The sequence below is a fragment of the Genypterus blacodes genome, unplaced genomic scaffold (assembly GCF_046128005.1).
Source record: "Genypterus blacodes isolate CSIRO-AG114 ecotype Tasmania unplaced genomic scaffold, CSIRO-AGI_Gbla_v1 ptg000030l_1, whole genome shotgun sequence".
Taxonomy (NCBI): Eukaryota; Metazoa; Chordata; class Actinopteri; order Ophidiiformes; family Ophidiidae; genus Genypterus; species Genypterus blacodes.
Window position 1 is genome coordinate 3,043,553 of NW_027466843.1, and position 16,257 is coordinate 3,059,809.

Consider the following 16,257-nt stretch of genomic DNA (forward strand, 5'->3'; position numbering starts at 1 on the left):
GGAGGAAAATAAATGTGCTCCTTTTTATGCAAGGTCAATGGACCTTAATTAGACATGTCTTGTCCATAAACCAAGTGGAACAACGCAACATCAAACACACTAATGTCCACTAAGCTCTCTAAGAATGCAATTCTGCACCAAACATAATTAAAGTAGTATAATGGGGAATAGAAGTCATACAATCAATCAATGCATGGTTCTAAATCCCTGTGGCTTTCTGTAAGGGTGTGTAAAATGTTCAAAGATACCACACTCGTTTGATCACAATCCTGCATTCCACAATAATTTGCTGCAGGAATTGTGACCTGTTTTAAAGCAATGTTAGTTTTAATCTCCTGTCTGTAATATAAGGTTTCTCCAGAACAAGCGGTACCTTTTATTAGATGGTGAGCGGGTCAGGACGGACACTTTCTCTGTTGCACTCCCTTAAGTACACGGAAGCTAAACTTAGCGAGCTAGCAACGCTTGTCATGGCAGAAACTGGTCGTCATTGATGGTGAAAATGAACAGCTTCGGCAAGTATTACAAATTAATGTTATCAGGAACTAAACGTCAAAAATTGGACTTAAGGAGAGGCAGGCATGAAAATGTAGTTGGTATATTTTTCATTTTGTTTTTCTTATCGTTACTTTCGACGGCTAGCGCCACTTCGTTTGACAGCTTCCGGTTGTGATGCTACAAGCTTAATAGCCGACAGTAATAGTAGTTTTGGTGTTAGGAGGAGGCCGATTAAAGCTCGTCGTCGTGTTCAAACTGTGTTTGTACTGACGCCTGCCTGGCAGGCAGACTAACAATTGACAAGTAGTATTTATTAGCATGGTGATTTAAATTGCTACTTTAGTTTCCCCCATCGTTTGGGCTTTAGCTAAATAGATGATCTTTTCTGCTTCCTCTTGCCTTCTATAAATTGTTTTAAAGACCAAGGTGATGTCTTCACGTTGTATTTTGTTTACTTGCTTTACTTTAAATTCACTATTGACATTATTGTTTAAGTTGTCGTATGTTTTTTTCTTAATAACAGTTAGTTAAGTACATTTTATTAACTAAAGGCAGCAAACAAGCTTCAAATATTTGGTGCATTACTTGCTATTTGATCATCATTTATTAACCCAGAAGGGCAGAATAACGATAAATATCGTGGATGAAGTACTTTTCTTCTCAGCATCAATCTGAACTGAGCCATAATGCAAATTTTTTTTCCTTTTGAGTGTAATTCACAACTCTGCTTGGTTACTTGAAAGTTTCAAGAGAGTCTAATGTTCTTATTTCCTTAAGCATTAGTAAACAAATTACTCCGTCATGTCAGTTTGATGGCTAAATGGTTTTTGCGCGCTTGAGAAAGTTGCACATTAGAATGTCCTCAAAACAATATTTGCAGGAAATTAATTTTAGATTTTCATCATCACAGGCTCTGACCTGACTGAGTGAAAACACAGGCTGTTGCGATGTCCGAGCCTAAGCCCCCCACACCGACCCCAGGGGACACATACAAGGGTTGGCTCTTCAAATGGACCAACTACATAAAAGGTTACCAGTGTCGTTGGTTTGTTCTGAGCAATGGACTCCTGTCTTACTATAGGTAAGGTACATAATGCTTTATCCTCACATTTTACATTTCATCATCACTTTTGTCATTTATTTTATTAGAGTTTGCCGTGTCTTCGCTAGAGTTTATGACATAGATGCCTGAGCTAGAGGTGTGAATTGTTTTGTTTCCCCTTTTAGTAATACAATTTGTCATTTAAGTAAAGAAATTGAAATTATTCAGCATTTACTGTGACAGTATGCTACCATGTTCCATTTGCTCCAAACATCATAGGAATATACAGTACATGTATAGAATATGACGTGTGCTTACAGTGTTTTTAACTCTGCATGTACGCTTTCAACAATAGATGGGCAGAGTCAGGATAATACTCCTGTTCTCTTCTGTTTCTAAAACCTTTTTCCTTCATTTTGTTCCTGTTAAGAACCAAGGCTGAGATGGGACACACATGCCGAGGCACCATCAACTTGGCCACAGCCAACATTGCTGTAGAGGACTCGTGCAATTTTGTTATTTCCAATGGTGGGGCTCAGACATACCACCTTAAAGCCAGCTCAGAGGTGGAGCGACAGCGGTGGATCACTGCTCTGGAGTTGGCCAAGGCCAAGGCTGTGCACATGCAGCCTGAATCAGGTGAGTGGGAGGAAACATCCGCTGGACGCTGCAGGAAAGAGTTCCTTGTTTCTGCAAGTAGTTAACTCTATCACCATTTCCCTCCATCAGATGACTCGGGTGATGACTGTCCATTGCCCCCCACCTCTGAACCAGGAGGAGGCGCCCGTGGTTCAGAAATCCAGTCCACACTACGCACAATAGGCAGCAAGGTGGAGGATCTCGGCACGTGCAATGATCTGATTGTCAAGCACGGCTCTGCCCTCCAAAGGTGTTTGTTTTTTTCAGATTGAGCAACTTTATTAGTTTGTCTTAATAAAGAAACAAGTATATTTTACAGTGATGAAGTATGTATCTTTATTGGCAAGAATATACATATAGACACTTTGTTTTCTGTTCGTTATTGTGATTCATTTCATCCCCAGGTCTTTGTCAGAACTTGAGGGGATTCGCTCAGGAGGAGACATGGGGGAAAAGATCAAACAAGTTGCAGAGAGGGCCACACTGTTCCGAATCACCTCCAACGCCATGATCAATGTAAGAAACCTACAAGTCCATTGTTAAGGAAAGCTGAAATCTGTTGTCCCGTTTCTTGCTGATACATTGGTCTTGTGTTGTGTTTATGCTCCCCCAAGGAGTGTAGGGAATTCTTCACTCTGGCCCAGGGCCACAGTAAGCGCTGGCAGAAAGCCTTGCAGGCAGAAAGAGACCAGAGGATGAGACTGGAGGAGACTCTGCAGCAGCTGGCCAAACAGCACAACCACTTGGAAAGAGCTTTCAGAGGAGCCACAGTTCTCCCTTCGTCATACAGCAACCCTGCCATACATAACAAAGGTAAAGACTCACTGCCTCGTTTGAACCTCCGTGCTTGGACCCCTGATGTTGCCTGAAGAACACACCTCTGCCACCCACCCCTGCCTTTAAACCCATGATTCAGTTCAACCCTAACCAAAGCAAATGTTTGGTTTTAGACAAATTTCATTCTTTCTCATTGTGGCTCAGGAAAAGGGGACGCAAGTGACGAAGATGATGAGAATGAGTTCTTTGATGCTATGCAGGAGCCAGCAGAGTTCATTACTGTTCCTGCTGATCCCAAGTTCCACAGGTCAACAACTCAATTCACTCAAACTCACAACTCAATCACAACTTTGTTTTCCACCACAAACCAGCTTTTTGCTTTCCCTTTCTTCCATTTGATTTCTTTTGAATTTTATGTTTTTTTGTTTGTCCATCAGGAGATCTGGCAGCAATATTAGTGGGATCAGCAGCAGTGAACTTGGAATGGATGATCAGTCGGTAAATGAAATGAACAACTAAGTGGGATTGTTTTGTGAGAAAGTGCTTATTTGTGTTGTGCTATCTTCTCATCTTCAATCAGCATGTCACAGTAAAGGCACCATCTGTAATGTCTGAGCTAAATCTGCAAGCATCATTTAAACGTTTAAATGTATTATTAATGGAAAGTGAATATTGGGCCTTTCTTAGTGGAACATCATTCAAAATATAGCCCTGTTTTTTAACATTCCTGATAACTTAGATTTACTTGCTATCAGCTGTGGTTGTGAAGAACATGCACTGTGTCGTGATGACCAGTTTATGTGTGTTTATGTTTTTATTGTCATCTGGATTATCGGTTGTAACTTTAATGTTCCTTCTCTTCCTTCAGCTTGACGAACAGTCTCTGGCTTCCAATTCAGAGTCTCCACAGTCCCTTGAGATGGAGCCAGTTAGACAAAGACGAAGCTGGATCCCTGACAAGCCTAATTATTCCCTCAATCTTTGGAGCATCATGAGGAACTGTATTGGAAAGGAGCTCTCCAAAATACCAATGCCGGTAAGAAGCAGATGCATTTGTCGGCATTGGCAGAGGCCATCTAAGTAACTGTTGGTTGTTGTTTGTATTTTCATCTGTGTCGCTCTTTTCATACCAGGTGAATTTCAACGAACCCATCTCGATGCTACAGCGTTTGTCTGAAGACCTGGAGTACTACGAGCTGCTGGATAAAGCTGCTAAGTGTCAGAGCTCTCTAGAGCAACTGTGCTACGTGGCTGCATTCACAGTCTCGTCTTACTCCACCACCGTCCACCGCACAGGAAAACCCTTCAATCCGCTGCTGGGAGAAACATTTGAGCTGGATCGCTTAAAAGAGTGCGGCTACCGCTCCCTCTGTGAACAGGTAGGTCACAATCACTCACACAGGTGTTGAAAGAGTTGGCATGACAATATCAGGATTGTAACTGGGCGGTTAGTCATGTAATGTGTTTGGGGATGAATGCTTTTCCACCTACCAAGAATCATAATCTGACACACACATCACACAGCAGGAGGGAGTCTGAATGTCACATGCAGGTACAGAATATGAAATAGAAAGTTGATACGTTTTACTTTCCAAGGGCGTTTTGATATGCAGGATGAACATAAGACATCAAAAAATTAGCCCCTAAACAAAAGTAGCGTCTTTATTCTGCTACCTGTTTCTGTCTCGTCACACAGGTGAGTCATCACCCGCCTGCCGCCGCTCACCATGCCAACTCTGAAAAGGGCTGGACTCTCAGACAGGAAATTACCCTGGCCAGCAAGTTTAGAGGAAAATATCTCTCCATCATGCCTTTGGGTGAGTGTGTGTGTGTGTGTCTCACCTAATAGAACGCTTCCTTAAGAACACACCCGTATGAAAGGACCAATTTTGACAGGGGTGAGGGGTGAAATGTTTGCGTGTGTCTGAAAAGATTTCCTGCTTTGTAGCAGAATCATACTGAGGACACATGATACACATGTTTGTCTGACTTTATTTCGTAGTGTTCCATCACATCTCCAGTCACTTTTCAGACCGTACCAGAGCTTTAGAATAGGTCTCCGTGGTTACCAGATAAAATCCCACTGTGCACTCTGAAGCCAGATCCCTGTCTGTCTGTCTGCAGGCGCTATCCAGTGCTTATTTGAGAAGAGCAAGAATCATTACACCTGGAAGAAAGTGACCACAACAGTCCACAATATTATAGTGGGGAAATTATGGATTGACCAGGTAACAGAACACACTGATAGTCGAGGTTTTGATAAGGCCTAAATGATTATGGATGAAGAAATTGATTACGAACTTACAGATGTGCTTTACATTGATTTGATTTTCTTACGCCAAACATCTCGTCTCTCTCCTCTCCTGTGTCAGTCTGGGGAAATCGATGTGGTGAACCACAAGACAGGAGATCGCTGTCACCTTAAGTTTGCACCCTACAGTTACTTCTCCCGAGATGTAGCAAGAAAGGTGGGTTTTTATACTGAAATGTAAGAGTTACACTATATAGTGCAAGAGTTATGGCGATACAGTACTTTACAGCTGATTTACAAGGTGAGGAGTTATAAAGTATTTATGTAAAGACAAATTAAGAACCACAAAGAAAATGTCAAATAAATGATGATCCTTGTTTTCTCTGTGCTTGATAAGTTTAACATTCAGAATAATACTGATTACACAGACAGTTAATGAGTTTCATGAGTTTTCTATACAAATTAAGTCTAGTATTGCTATTATTACATAGTGGTATATTTATAGGTAACTTAGAAGAAATGACTCAATGGTTTCACCTCGGGCTCTCTGCTCAGTTCTGCGTCGTCTGTGTCATACTTACTACTCTTTGACTAAGAGCTGTGTTTGTCTCTCAGGTAACAGGAGTGGTTACGGACAAAGAGGGGAAAGCCCATTATGTGCTGTCGGGAACATGGGATGAGAAGATGGAGTTCTCCAGGGTGATGCAGAGCAGTAAAGGCGAGAACAGCAGCGAAGGCAACCAGAGGACCGTCCACCAGACCCTCAAAGCCAAAGAAATCTGGAGGAAGACCCCTTTACCGTGAGTGTGTGTTTGATACAGCACTGGTGGTAAAATTTTGACATGACATTATATAATGAAGCAGCTTGTGAGCATATTCAGGATATTTGTTGTGGTCTCTCTGACCTCCATACAGAGAGGGAGCAGAAAACATGTACTTCTTCTCCTCCCTGGCTCTGACGCTGAATGAACCTGAGGAGGGGGTCGCACCGACAGACAGCAGGGGGCGCCCCGACCAGCGCTTAATGGAGGATGGCCGCTGGGATGAGGCCAACGCAGAGAAACAGAGGCTGGAAGAAAAGCAGCGCAGCACCCGCCGGGAAAGAGAAAGGGAGGCAGCCAAGGCCCCAAGCCCAGAGGAGGAAGGTACGACGTGTGAGAGGAACCTTTGTTTAGGGCCGCGTCTATGTTTGTGTCCTGCAGTGTGTTTCTTCCATGCAGCTTATTCCCCTTCCTCTGTCCTAATGTCGCTTGTCTGCTCGTCTCCGTCTCACCCCTAAGATGTCACAGAGGAGTGGATCAATGCTTCCCCTCCCTCTCTCCCCTCACTGTCCGCTGCAGCATCTTAGCCTCTTCTTACAGAAACGTGCTAAATGTCTTCCTCACCGTATTCCAAACTGCCTGTTCATTCGCCCTTTTTCCTCCGCTCATCCGTTTGTCCCATCTAGCTGACGGAGCGGAGGTTGCCGCAGAAGCAAGTGAGGTTTCCGACGAAAGCAAGTATCACATCCACTTAAAATGAAATGCGGCCTTTTTAAATGTGCTGCATGTAGCACGTGTAACAGCTTGAAGGAAGAAATGATCAGAATGGAGCGTAAACAACATTACTGAAGTCGTTTAGCTTCATGGCAAAAAGTCATACAGCCCAACCCAGTTATTGTTCTACGCTACATACGGCACTTTAAAGTAAATATCGCTCTTTAATCTGTGTGAGGATTTTAAGTTGGTTTCTTGTGTTGTTTTTGTTTTTCTTCATTTCTGGATTTGTTTATGTTTCTGTGCTGTGTCCAACAGCCACAGATGATTCTCCCCCTCACACACCTGTCGCATGCAAGTAGCTCCTTATACTTTATCACTGTTGTCTTTGTGCCACTCATTAACAGAGCATTCCCTTTCATTTGAATTCATTCTCTTAATCATTCTTCCTTCCAGCCTCTTATGAACAGCGCCCCCCTTATCCAAGCAAGTATCTCCCTCATTATATAGACATGGTTGCAGTTTAGATGAACTTTTAAACACAGTCATCTAGCGTAGTAGAGTTAAAAAAAACTTCACTTTTCATCTTCCATCCTCCATCTTTTTCCAACTTGCCCCCTAGTGGAAGGCATGGAAGGTCCATATGGAGCTCCGGTCAAAAGCAAGTAACATGCACTCTTATCGTGCAGTGTGTAGTGTGTTGTGTAGTCTGCAGTGAGTCTCTTAGCCGCAGTTGTAGCCCGGCTGTAGAAGTGGTCAAACAACCCGACTACTGTTTTAGATCAGCGTTTTGTCTCTAAAGCCTTCTTTCCTTTGTTTTCAGGCCCCCATCAAGACAACCACCAAGCCCTGTGGTTCGAGAAGATCCACGATCCCGTGTCCGGCGAGACCCTGCACGTCTACAAGGGAGGTTATTGGGGAGCGAAGGACGACGGCAAGTGGGACATGTGCCCCGACATCTTTTGATCCCAGCTGAATGGGCACATCACCCTCTCAAGGTGCCCGAACCGGAGCAAAGGAGAGGACGGTAAGACACGCCTGCCTCAGCTCAGCAGCACTGAGGAAGCAAGCCTGGCAACATCTTCATCTTCATCTATTCCGCTCAAGTCTTCCCTGTCTGGCCAGATTGATTCGCTCAGGCGCCCTCTCAGGATCTGGACACAGTGCAGTCATGTCGTTCAGGATTCCTTCTCGCTGCCTCTCACTCTCTTCTTCTCCTCCTCTTCTCCATCCCCGGGTTCTGTGTTTTAACCCTTTAGTAGTTTTTGGAACAGCTTTTTCCTGCAGAGCCATTACGCATTCTTCTCGTGCGAGATTCATGATTCAGCTTGTGCATATACAAGGTTTACACCTAGAGAGATTGATACAACCTGTACGGTTTTCTTTTCTGTGTGTTTTTTCAGTAAATTAGTTTCAATTTATGACAATCCCTTAACTTCGGACAGAAGCGCATGTTTATTCACATCCAATGTTCACAACGGTTCACACTTGGTTTGCTGAGGCTCCAGTGTTTCTCTTTGTGTATTTGTAAGCGCAGTATCACACACAGTCTCTCAAAGGGCTTCACAGCGCCACATGACAACAGTTCTAGACCCAGACGAGATGTGGAAAACTTCCACCAAGAAAAACAACCTTAACACGTGATTGGAAACAACGGAAGAAACCTCAAGAGAGGCAATTCACTTAGAAATTCCCTCTCCGTGGCTCAGAGCTGCCAGGTGTGAAATAGAAGCTGCAGGTGTGGAAGCAGACATATTTCAAAGAGATATACAGATGCAATTATACAGGAAGTTGTAAAGACGACACATACGTTCTGATCAGTCAGTAAACGGATCCACACTGATAATGTTTCTATGAAGAGAAGCCAGGCGGTCCAGTGAGGAGGCAACGGTCCATTTAAATGTGAACCGTCTTCCTCCCGTTATTTGTGGATATGGAGAAGAGACGTACAAACTGATTTCACTCACCTATGTTGATCATAAGAATGGATTAGAATACATTTGAACTCATAAACACTCAGACGCAGCACATTTTGCCTTTTTTCTTCCCCTGTAGTAAAACAAACACTGGAGCAAGTGCTTATCTGTACGTCATGTCTTACATTTGTTTTGATCCGTTAGCTTATTGGGCAAAGTGGTTGTGAAATGGCAAAGAGATGTGAAATTGTGAGTAGTTTGTTAGAAAAATGGGCTCTGTTGTCGCTCCTTTCATATGAACCTGATCTACTCGAATTCAGCTGAGTCTAATGTTGCTTCATACTCCTTTACATAACATTAGAGGTTTGTTATCTAATAAAGCTTCTGGTTTCTGTACTAATAGTTCTGAAAGTGAAAAAAATACTCCAGGCCTCTTCAGATTAGTTTTGGGGTTTTTTTCCACCAACCAGTTTTCTCGATTGAAGCAGTTGAGCAGATATTTGCAGAACACGTCCGGTTTGTTAAAGTAGAATACTACAGAAGGGGATGGAACACAATGTATTCTGCTGCACTACACAGAACGTTTCAGTGAGATCTATATGAACCAGCGTGAAGTTTAAGTTTAAGCCTGTGCTGAGGCTGCTGGGAGAAAGACACAACCGTTATGAAGATGTTGATTGTAGTCCGAACCTTTCATCAACCACGTATGGTCATGTTCATGAATAATGTAGAAGTATATTAAAATGTTCTGGAAGTTCTGTACACTTTGTAAAGTGTGTGTTAATAATCCCCAGAGGAATAATTACTACAATTAAAATGTCTGATAGTTTATTTGATGGCGTCGAATCTCGGCGCTTCCCTCTCAAACCTGGTGTTGTGGCTCGTCGTCTCACTAACTATGTGTGCTGATGTTAACTGGATGTTAAATTGCTTTAATGGCATAACTGACATTACATTACATTACGATCATTTGACTGACGCTCTTATCCAAAGCGATTTACATTACATTTACCACCCTTCGCAGAGGGGGGAGCAATTGAGGGTTCGGTGCCTTGCTCAGGGGCACCTCGGCAGGGGCTCAAACCGGCAACCCTCCGGTTCCCAAGCGGAAGCTCTACCCACTGAGCCACTGCCTCACTTACACTGACAAAAGCTTTACCTTGCTGGTTTCCTTCAAATCCAGTCACCGGATCTTTCATCCAGATTTAGAGTTTTCCTTTCCTACATCATGCTGCAAGTACAGGTTGTCAACAGAGAGAAATAAGAGCCAGTGTGAATTTGTGTTTGCATCTGGTACAAATTGAAACAGCAAGGACCCTAAAAACACAGACGCCGTTTGTGATACGAGTGTGAGGAATCTGCGCAAATCCAGCTCATTCTATATTCAAGTGTACTTAAAAGCAACTTATGTTCATAAACGTGTTACAATTATCTGTGTAAAAACATGAAATGGTGAAGAAATCTAACGGCAGTGATGCACTTTGGAAAAGTTCTCTCTTGTTTACTCGGACCTGAATATATTGTGAGATATGCTGAGCTGGCTGTCGTGTTTCTCAATCACCTAAAGATATGACAAATAACTTGAGTGTATAATTTAAAGCACATATGAAGAAAGTGTATTTGGACATGAACATCTCACTGTGCTACTTTAAACTACAGAATCTCTCTGCCCTGTCTTGTGTTTCTGTTAATCTAGTTGTGTGAGTTAGTTGTAGTTCCTGTACGCAGCTCCATGTTTGCATCTGTTTGTCATTTTTCGTCTTGTTCATGTTTGTTTTTCCTTTGTTGTCATCATTTCTTGTCTGGTTGTCATCAATTCTTTGCTAACAACGTAACTTAAGGCTTCCTTCACTCCACCTCTGATGTTTGCCTCTTACAAAGTTTGTGACAAGGTTAGTTAAACTATTTCCTGACTCATGTTCCGGTTATTTTAGAAGATTAACCCTATATGGATCCAGTGTTAACCATTGCTGTTTAACTGCATTGTGGGTTCCCTCAACAGATTTCTGCTTATTTTTTTGTGATTTTGGTCTAAAAAAAAAAGAATCTTCACAAATATTGATATTTTTGTGATGTTTGCTCTGCAGTTTCTTATCAAACTTTTCAAAAACCTTGAGTAATTGACGTTTTAAGCCATGTGTTCTTCATTCTGGTTTAAAACTAACACAACTCAAATGTCCCCTGTCTCCCTGCTCCATCCGTACTTCATTAGATAATTGTGTGTGTGTTCACTGGGTTATTTAAATTCACAAATCTAAATATGATTTTAATTATAATAATAAGGAGACCAAAGATGAAGGTTAGACCTAATTAATAATTGCTGTTTGTTGAGGAAGATTTTATATAAAGTATGTGGCAGTGGTATTCAGTAGTAATGACACTTTTACACTTCTAATGGCATTTTCTCCCATGTTCATGTTGCTGTACTGGGTTATGTAAAGCATAATAAAGATTTACAAAACAAGAATATTGAAGACGTGTATTTATCTTTTGTTATGAGCCTCCAGCGGTGTTTGCGTGCTGTTGCAATGGCAAATGGTTTCCATCGCTCCTGGGTCAGGTAGGAGTCAAGGAGGTCGGGAGGGAGCAGACATCAGCCACAAGGTAGAGCTGCAACACAAAACTGCACTACGTCAGCCCTTTGTGCAGGTTATATTGGGCACGTACTGTACGGAGAGAAGTTATTTCAGCTCTTTGGTCACATTTGAGGTTGCAAGTGAAGCTGGATTTCTGAACACTGAAGTCTGTAAAACTGAACCTTTTGCTGTCATCACAAATGACACTGTATCATGAAATATGCTGATTAACAAAATCTGTTTGCACTAAGGCTGATTACCAGTAACTTCAGATCCAACACCCCATACGACACAAGTCTTGTTGCTGTGGTGATGGTAGAGCAAGCTAAATGACGTGAGATACATGAACATATTTTCTGTTTAACAAAACATTTTTTGTGAAAACAACTTAACATCCTTTATTTTCATTTTAGGATGATTATTTAACTCAAAGACTGCCAATTGTTCTTTGCACTATAAATGCCACTGCTTCCGCTTGGCTGCCAGGATTTGCAAAGCAAACAAACCCATTAACCTTTAAAAAAAAAAAGAAGTTTGGGTGGGGTTGACAGTATTATTTCAGTACAATTTGTTTGACAAATTATGATTTGTACTCATTTAAATACTTTAACTTTAAACTTTAAAACACCCATGTGCCACCAAAGTAAGGAAGTATTTGATACATTTAGAATCTGAGCATCAACAACTGGACATATTGGAAAACAGACGTAAGTATAAGTAGATTTAATGAGTCTCACTTTTATTACCATTGCCACCAACTGCACGTCTAACCAGAGTTTCCAGTGGCTGTGCTGAAGAGTCATTTTATATTTCCATCTGTTCAAAATGAGCTTTAACCCTATTGACCAAAAGTTAAAGGGATACAATTAATATTACTATGTTTAATTTAAGAGCAAGTTTGAGCTCGCTGATATTTTAAAGAGCAGTTCCAAAAGATTTGTTTGAAATTTCCCAATTCCAAAGCATTTGCATAACTTCAAACTGAGTTTGCATGCCGGCAACTGAACTCTGTGGAGCTTACGTCTTTACAGAAGGATTTAGAAATGTTTTGTACTCTGGCTCTTTTTCGGGTAGTTGGTGTGATGTATGTTCTTGTGAGCCCTCCTTATTCATCATCCACACACACAGATATGAGCTTTGAAGGAAAACAATATTGTATCCGGATGTGACCGTAATATACTGGCTATCTACCGAACCAAACCCATATTAGGATCTCATTCAGCATTTCACTTCATTAAAATAAGTTAATTTATGTTTTTGTCACTAAGTATATATACATATACAGGTAATTGACACAATAATAGAAGACAATGCGTGTGCACAACATTTCCAGCTGAGTTTAGGGGTTGGAATTGGAGGGTTCAGTTTACAGTTTACTTATGAACAAATACATGTTTTTTTCAAATTCATAACATTCTATTCTTGTCGACTCTGTTCTGATGTAATTTAAAGAATACCAAACGGCAACAGTATCCAAGCCTTTCCTCTTAGTCTGAATCATCACTGAGCGTGTGAATGTAACCACGCCTCCTTTTGGCCCCCGCCCTCTCTGTGTGTGTGTGTACGGCATGGCATGCAGTGTAACTCGAGCCCACCCGCCCTGTGACGTCACGCCGGTTGTTGTGTACGTCTGCGTTCCCTCGCTTGGGCTTTAACTGCATCTGAAGTCAAAAAGTATTAGAAGCCGCTTTGTCTTATATCGCGCTTTGGTTAGTTTTGAATAATTGGCGGTGGAAGATGTCGACCAACGGATCAGACAGAGACTGTACAGACGCGAAAACAAGCGATGGAAGACAGTGAGTTTCCGTAGCGACCCTTTGTTATCCTGTTAGCTACGCAACGTTAGCATACAAACAACAACCCAAGATTTTTACGTCCCACCTGAAACGTACATTCGTCCCTTAATAACACTGTTAAACTCTGTCAATTCTAAACGTGAAGATGCATGCTTTCGTAACCAACAAGAACACTTCTATAGGCACGTAACTCCCACCTTGTGCTACATTAACATACGCTCTTTTTGACTTGTTTGTGTTGTGGTTGTCCCTCAGAACAGAGGGGACTTCTCCTGCTCCTCCGGGCCTCATGGAGGTGGACGCTCTGCCCAAAGCCCACAGCTTCAGATACAGCCTGGACTACCCCAGCATCGGGCAGTGCATCATCATCAACAACAAGAACTTTGACAGGAGGACAGGTATTTATCTTGACTGTGACTGTGCGTCTTTGATCTGACCGGAACTCCATGTATCTGTGATGTTTGTGTTATTTTCTTGTTGGGTAATGGGACTTGCATGACTTGCATATTAATTCAGCACGAAGGCAAACGTGTCACTGTGATTTAACGACTTCCTGACTTCACTGGAACCTTAGTCTGAGAGCGTATATGCATTTCCGCTGTACGTTCCTATTTCGCCATCCTAACAGCTGTTGCCATTTACAGTAAGTGTGTGTCCTTCTGCCATAAGTTGTAAAGCCAAACACCGTATCTGCTGCTGACTGACTGCTACGCAAGTAACATACAAGCAATGGGTATATTTCAGGCTACTACTAGAATTGTAATTTTGTCTGTCTTGTGTCCTGGTTTGTCCATTGTCTGTTCTTTATAGATGTATATATAATATGGTGTTGTTGTCTCTGTTCAATGTTTTCAAAGGCATGAATCAACGAAATGGTACAGATGTGGATGCAGGCAACATGATGAAAGTGTTGGCAAAGTTTGGGTATAAAGTCAAGGTTTACAATGACCAGACTGTCGATCAGCTGAAGCAGGTTTTGACTTCTGGTAAGTATGACAAGGAATTCATACACACATACCCCCCAACCATTTATTGCTCGTCAGACTCGCAGTAAAAGTCCTGCAATTGTCTTTTCTAGTTTCAATGGAAGACCACAGCCACTTCGCTTCGTTTGTCTGCGTTTTGCTGAGTCACGGGGACGACGGCGTGTTCTTTGGTACAGACGGCTCCATTGAGCTTAAGGGCCTCACGTCACTTTTTCGAGGTGATCGCTGCAAGTCGCTGGCAGGAAAGCCCAAACTCTTCTTCATCCAGGTATTGTTCGGGTGTCCTTCAGCCTCCAGTAATGAACCTGTGCTCTGCTGAAGTGTCACATTAATACAACGGTCCTTTTTGTTTGTCTGCACGCTGAGCAGGCCTGCAGAGGAACGGACCTGGACCCGGGTATTGAAGCAGACAGCGGCCCTGATGGAACCACCAGGATCCCAGTGGAAGCAGATTTCCTCTACGCCTACTCCACAGTACCAGGTTCCTACTCTCTCTACTCTCCCTCTCTCTCTCTACCACCTTCCCCAAATGATTGATTTCTATTTTTCTCTAAACTTACTTCTTGGTTTCCTTTTATTTTTAAACATCTATTTCCAGGTTACTACTCGTGGAGGAATACTATGACCGGGTCGTGGTTCATCCAGTCGGTGAGTGAGATGATCAGCAAATACGGGAAAGAATTGGAGCTGCTGCACATCATGACACGGGTGAACCACAAGGTGGCAGTAGAGTTCGAGTCCGCCTCCAACTCACCAGGCTTCGACTGCAAGAAACAGATCCCCTGCATTGTGTCAATGCTGACCAAAGAGATGTATTTCACTCCTTGATGTTGCTTGTGCGGGTCAGGGGTTTAATCTCGTCTTTGTCTGTTATTTCAGTTTATGTTCTCTGCCTGAGAACCTCTCCAAAGCTCAGGTGACATGTTTTACTGCACTGAGCAAACTTCATGTTTCACAAGCTCTGAAGTAGACAGGTGCATTCTGGGAGGAAAACATGTTGGAGCCTTAGAGCTCTAGATTTCTACAATCAAACTACGATGCATTAGATTATTTTCTTTAATGCATCTGACATGAAGTAAGGATCTTAATGTACACAAATCAACACAGATAGTTTCATTCACATTCAAAGGATCATGAACCTTCAGATTAAAAGACGTAAACCCCGTTCATTCCAAGCAGACAGTTTCTTATACCACTCGTGTTTGCTGTTTACATTTCACTCATTTCAGTGGCATGCACACGGCAAATTCTACTATACAAATATGGACTCATTGTTCTTGAACACCAGCATTTGTGCTTGTGTCAGATGTTTCTCTGAACTCCAATATCAGAAAGAATCACTGCTGTCTTTTTAAAGGGATTGTGTTTGTAATTTATTATATGCAGTGTGTCTGTTTGAGTCGTGTTACTTTTTACACCATTATAATGTCGGTATCTACCAAGGAAACCTCACAACCACAAATAACCTTTACAATCTATGAGGCCAGTACATTTAGCAATTGAATTATGGAAAGGCTCTGAATATTGGCTTCATTTGTGCATCATATGCTGTGTAAAGTTATATTGCATGTTCTGGGTCCACTAGTAAACTGTTATGCTGTCTGTTAGAAAGCACAGAACTCAGATTTTTTACTGTCGTGTTGAGATCTGACTTGATTTGAATTAAATAGTACCTGTGACTGAATGTCTTGCAGGAACACGCACGAGTCAAACCAACCAATCAGCACAGGGCTGTCATTGTGGGTTACTCATACTTGAACCGCGCATTTCATTGTCAGTTGTACTTTTATTTGTTTTCACTGTGGCATTAAATGATTGATCATCTATTTACAGAACTTAAATTTCCCCTTCCTGTCCCCTATCCTGAGGAATAATGTGCAATGAGCCGTCACGTCTCCTCTTTTATTAAATATGTCTTTTTCATCAAAGACTAAAGATAAATCTGATTGTGTATGTCCCTGTTCAGTTGCCGAGTAACTGATTACATCCAGTACGTAAAACAAGCTAATATCAATTGTGTGATCTCAAAATGGTACCTGTTGACAATCGAGTTTTATAAAGATGTGCTCTTAATTATGACTGTTACATTCAGGCTTTTTGGTTATGTCATTAGATATGTAGCAACCATGCTTTTTGAACGAGTCATGTTTATCCTGAGGAATAAAGTGAAATCACTTCAAACACAAAGACATTGTTCTGTGTGGATTGTTTCGAAAACTGCATTTTTCGATCGTTAACTAAACAAAGCTAAACTGCTGTACTTAAAATAACGTACAGAGTTCATACACTGACAAATAAAAA

General features: G+C 41.9%; 2 protein-coding genes across 5 annotated transcripts; both read left to right on the plus strand.

The window, feature by feature from the left end:
• The first annotated feature begins 329 nt into the window (after positions 1-329).
• On the plus strand, positions 330-10,669 carry LOC142994543 (oxysterol-binding protein 1-like). 4 transcript variants are annotated; one of them, XM_076145250.1, is made up of 17 exons: positions 330-515; positions 1,409-1,579; positions 1,971-2,179; positions 2,270-2,429; positions 2,584-2,695; positions 2,794-2,992; positions 3,161-3,263; positions 3,394-3,454; positions 3,825-3,992; positions 4,090-4,335; positions 4,653-4,773; positions 5,081-5,184; positions 5,329-5,424; positions 5,823-6,007; positions 6,123-6,352; positions 6,655-6,684; positions 7,506-10,669. In XM_076145250.1, exons 2-17 carry the CDS (start codon positions 1,446-1,448, stop codon positions 7,646-7,648), a joined length of 2,301 nt encoding a protein of 766 aa, XP_076001365.1. In that variant the 5' UTR covers positions 330-515; positions 1,409-1,445; the 3' UTR covers positions 7,649-10,669. The 4 variants fall into 4 exon arrangements, with proteins under 4 accessions (XP_076001365.1, XP_076001363.1, XP_076001366.1 ...); XM_076145248.1 differs by having other exon boundaries at positions 331-515; positions 6,655-6,702; XM_076145249.1 differs by lacking the exon at positions 330-515 and adding an exon at positions 570-589 and having other exon boundaries at positions 6,655-6,702.
• A 2,089-nt stretch (positions 10,670-12,758) lies between these two features.
• On the plus strand, positions 12,759-15,912 carry casp3a (caspase 3, apoptosis-related cysteine peptidase a). Its single transcript, XM_076145254.1, has 6 exons — positions 12,759-12,970; positions 13,226-13,368; positions 13,828-13,956; positions 14,049-14,224; positions 14,326-14,437; positions 14,555-15,912. Exons 1-6 carry the CDS (start codon positions 12,912-12,914, stop codon positions 14,782-14,784), a joined length of 849 nt encoding a protein of 282 aa, XP_076001369.1. The 5' UTR covers positions 12,759-12,911; the 3' UTR covers positions 14,785-15,912.
• The last annotated feature ends 345 nt before the right edge of the window (positions 15,913-16,257 follow it).

Bases quoted from the DNA above. Each gene is read 5' to 3' on its own strand.
- casp3a (XM_076145254.1), top strand. From the start codon at position 12,912: ATGTCGACCAACGGATCAGACAGAGACTGTACAGACGCGAAAACAAGC. The intron at 12,971-13,225 runs GTGAGTTTCCGT...GTTGTCCCTCAG, and splicing joins AAAACAAGCGATGGAAGACA to AACAGAGGGGACTTCTCCTG. The intron at 13,369-13,827 runs GTATTTATCTTG...ATGTTTTCAAAG, and splicing joins GAACTTTGACAGGAGGACAG to GCATGAATCAACGAAATGGT.
- LOC142994543 (XM_076145248.1), top strand. From the start codon at position 1,446: ATGTCCGAGCCTAAGCCCCCCACACCGACCCCAGGGGACACATACAAG. The intron at 2,696-2,793 runs GTAAGAAACCTA...TGCTCCCCCAAG, and splicing joins CCTCCAACGCCATGATCAAT to GAGTGTAGGGAATTCTTCAC. The intron at 6,008-6,122 runs GTGAGTGTGTGT...ACCTCCATACAG, and splicing joins TGGAGGAAGACCCCTTTACC to AGAGGGAGCAGAAAACATGT.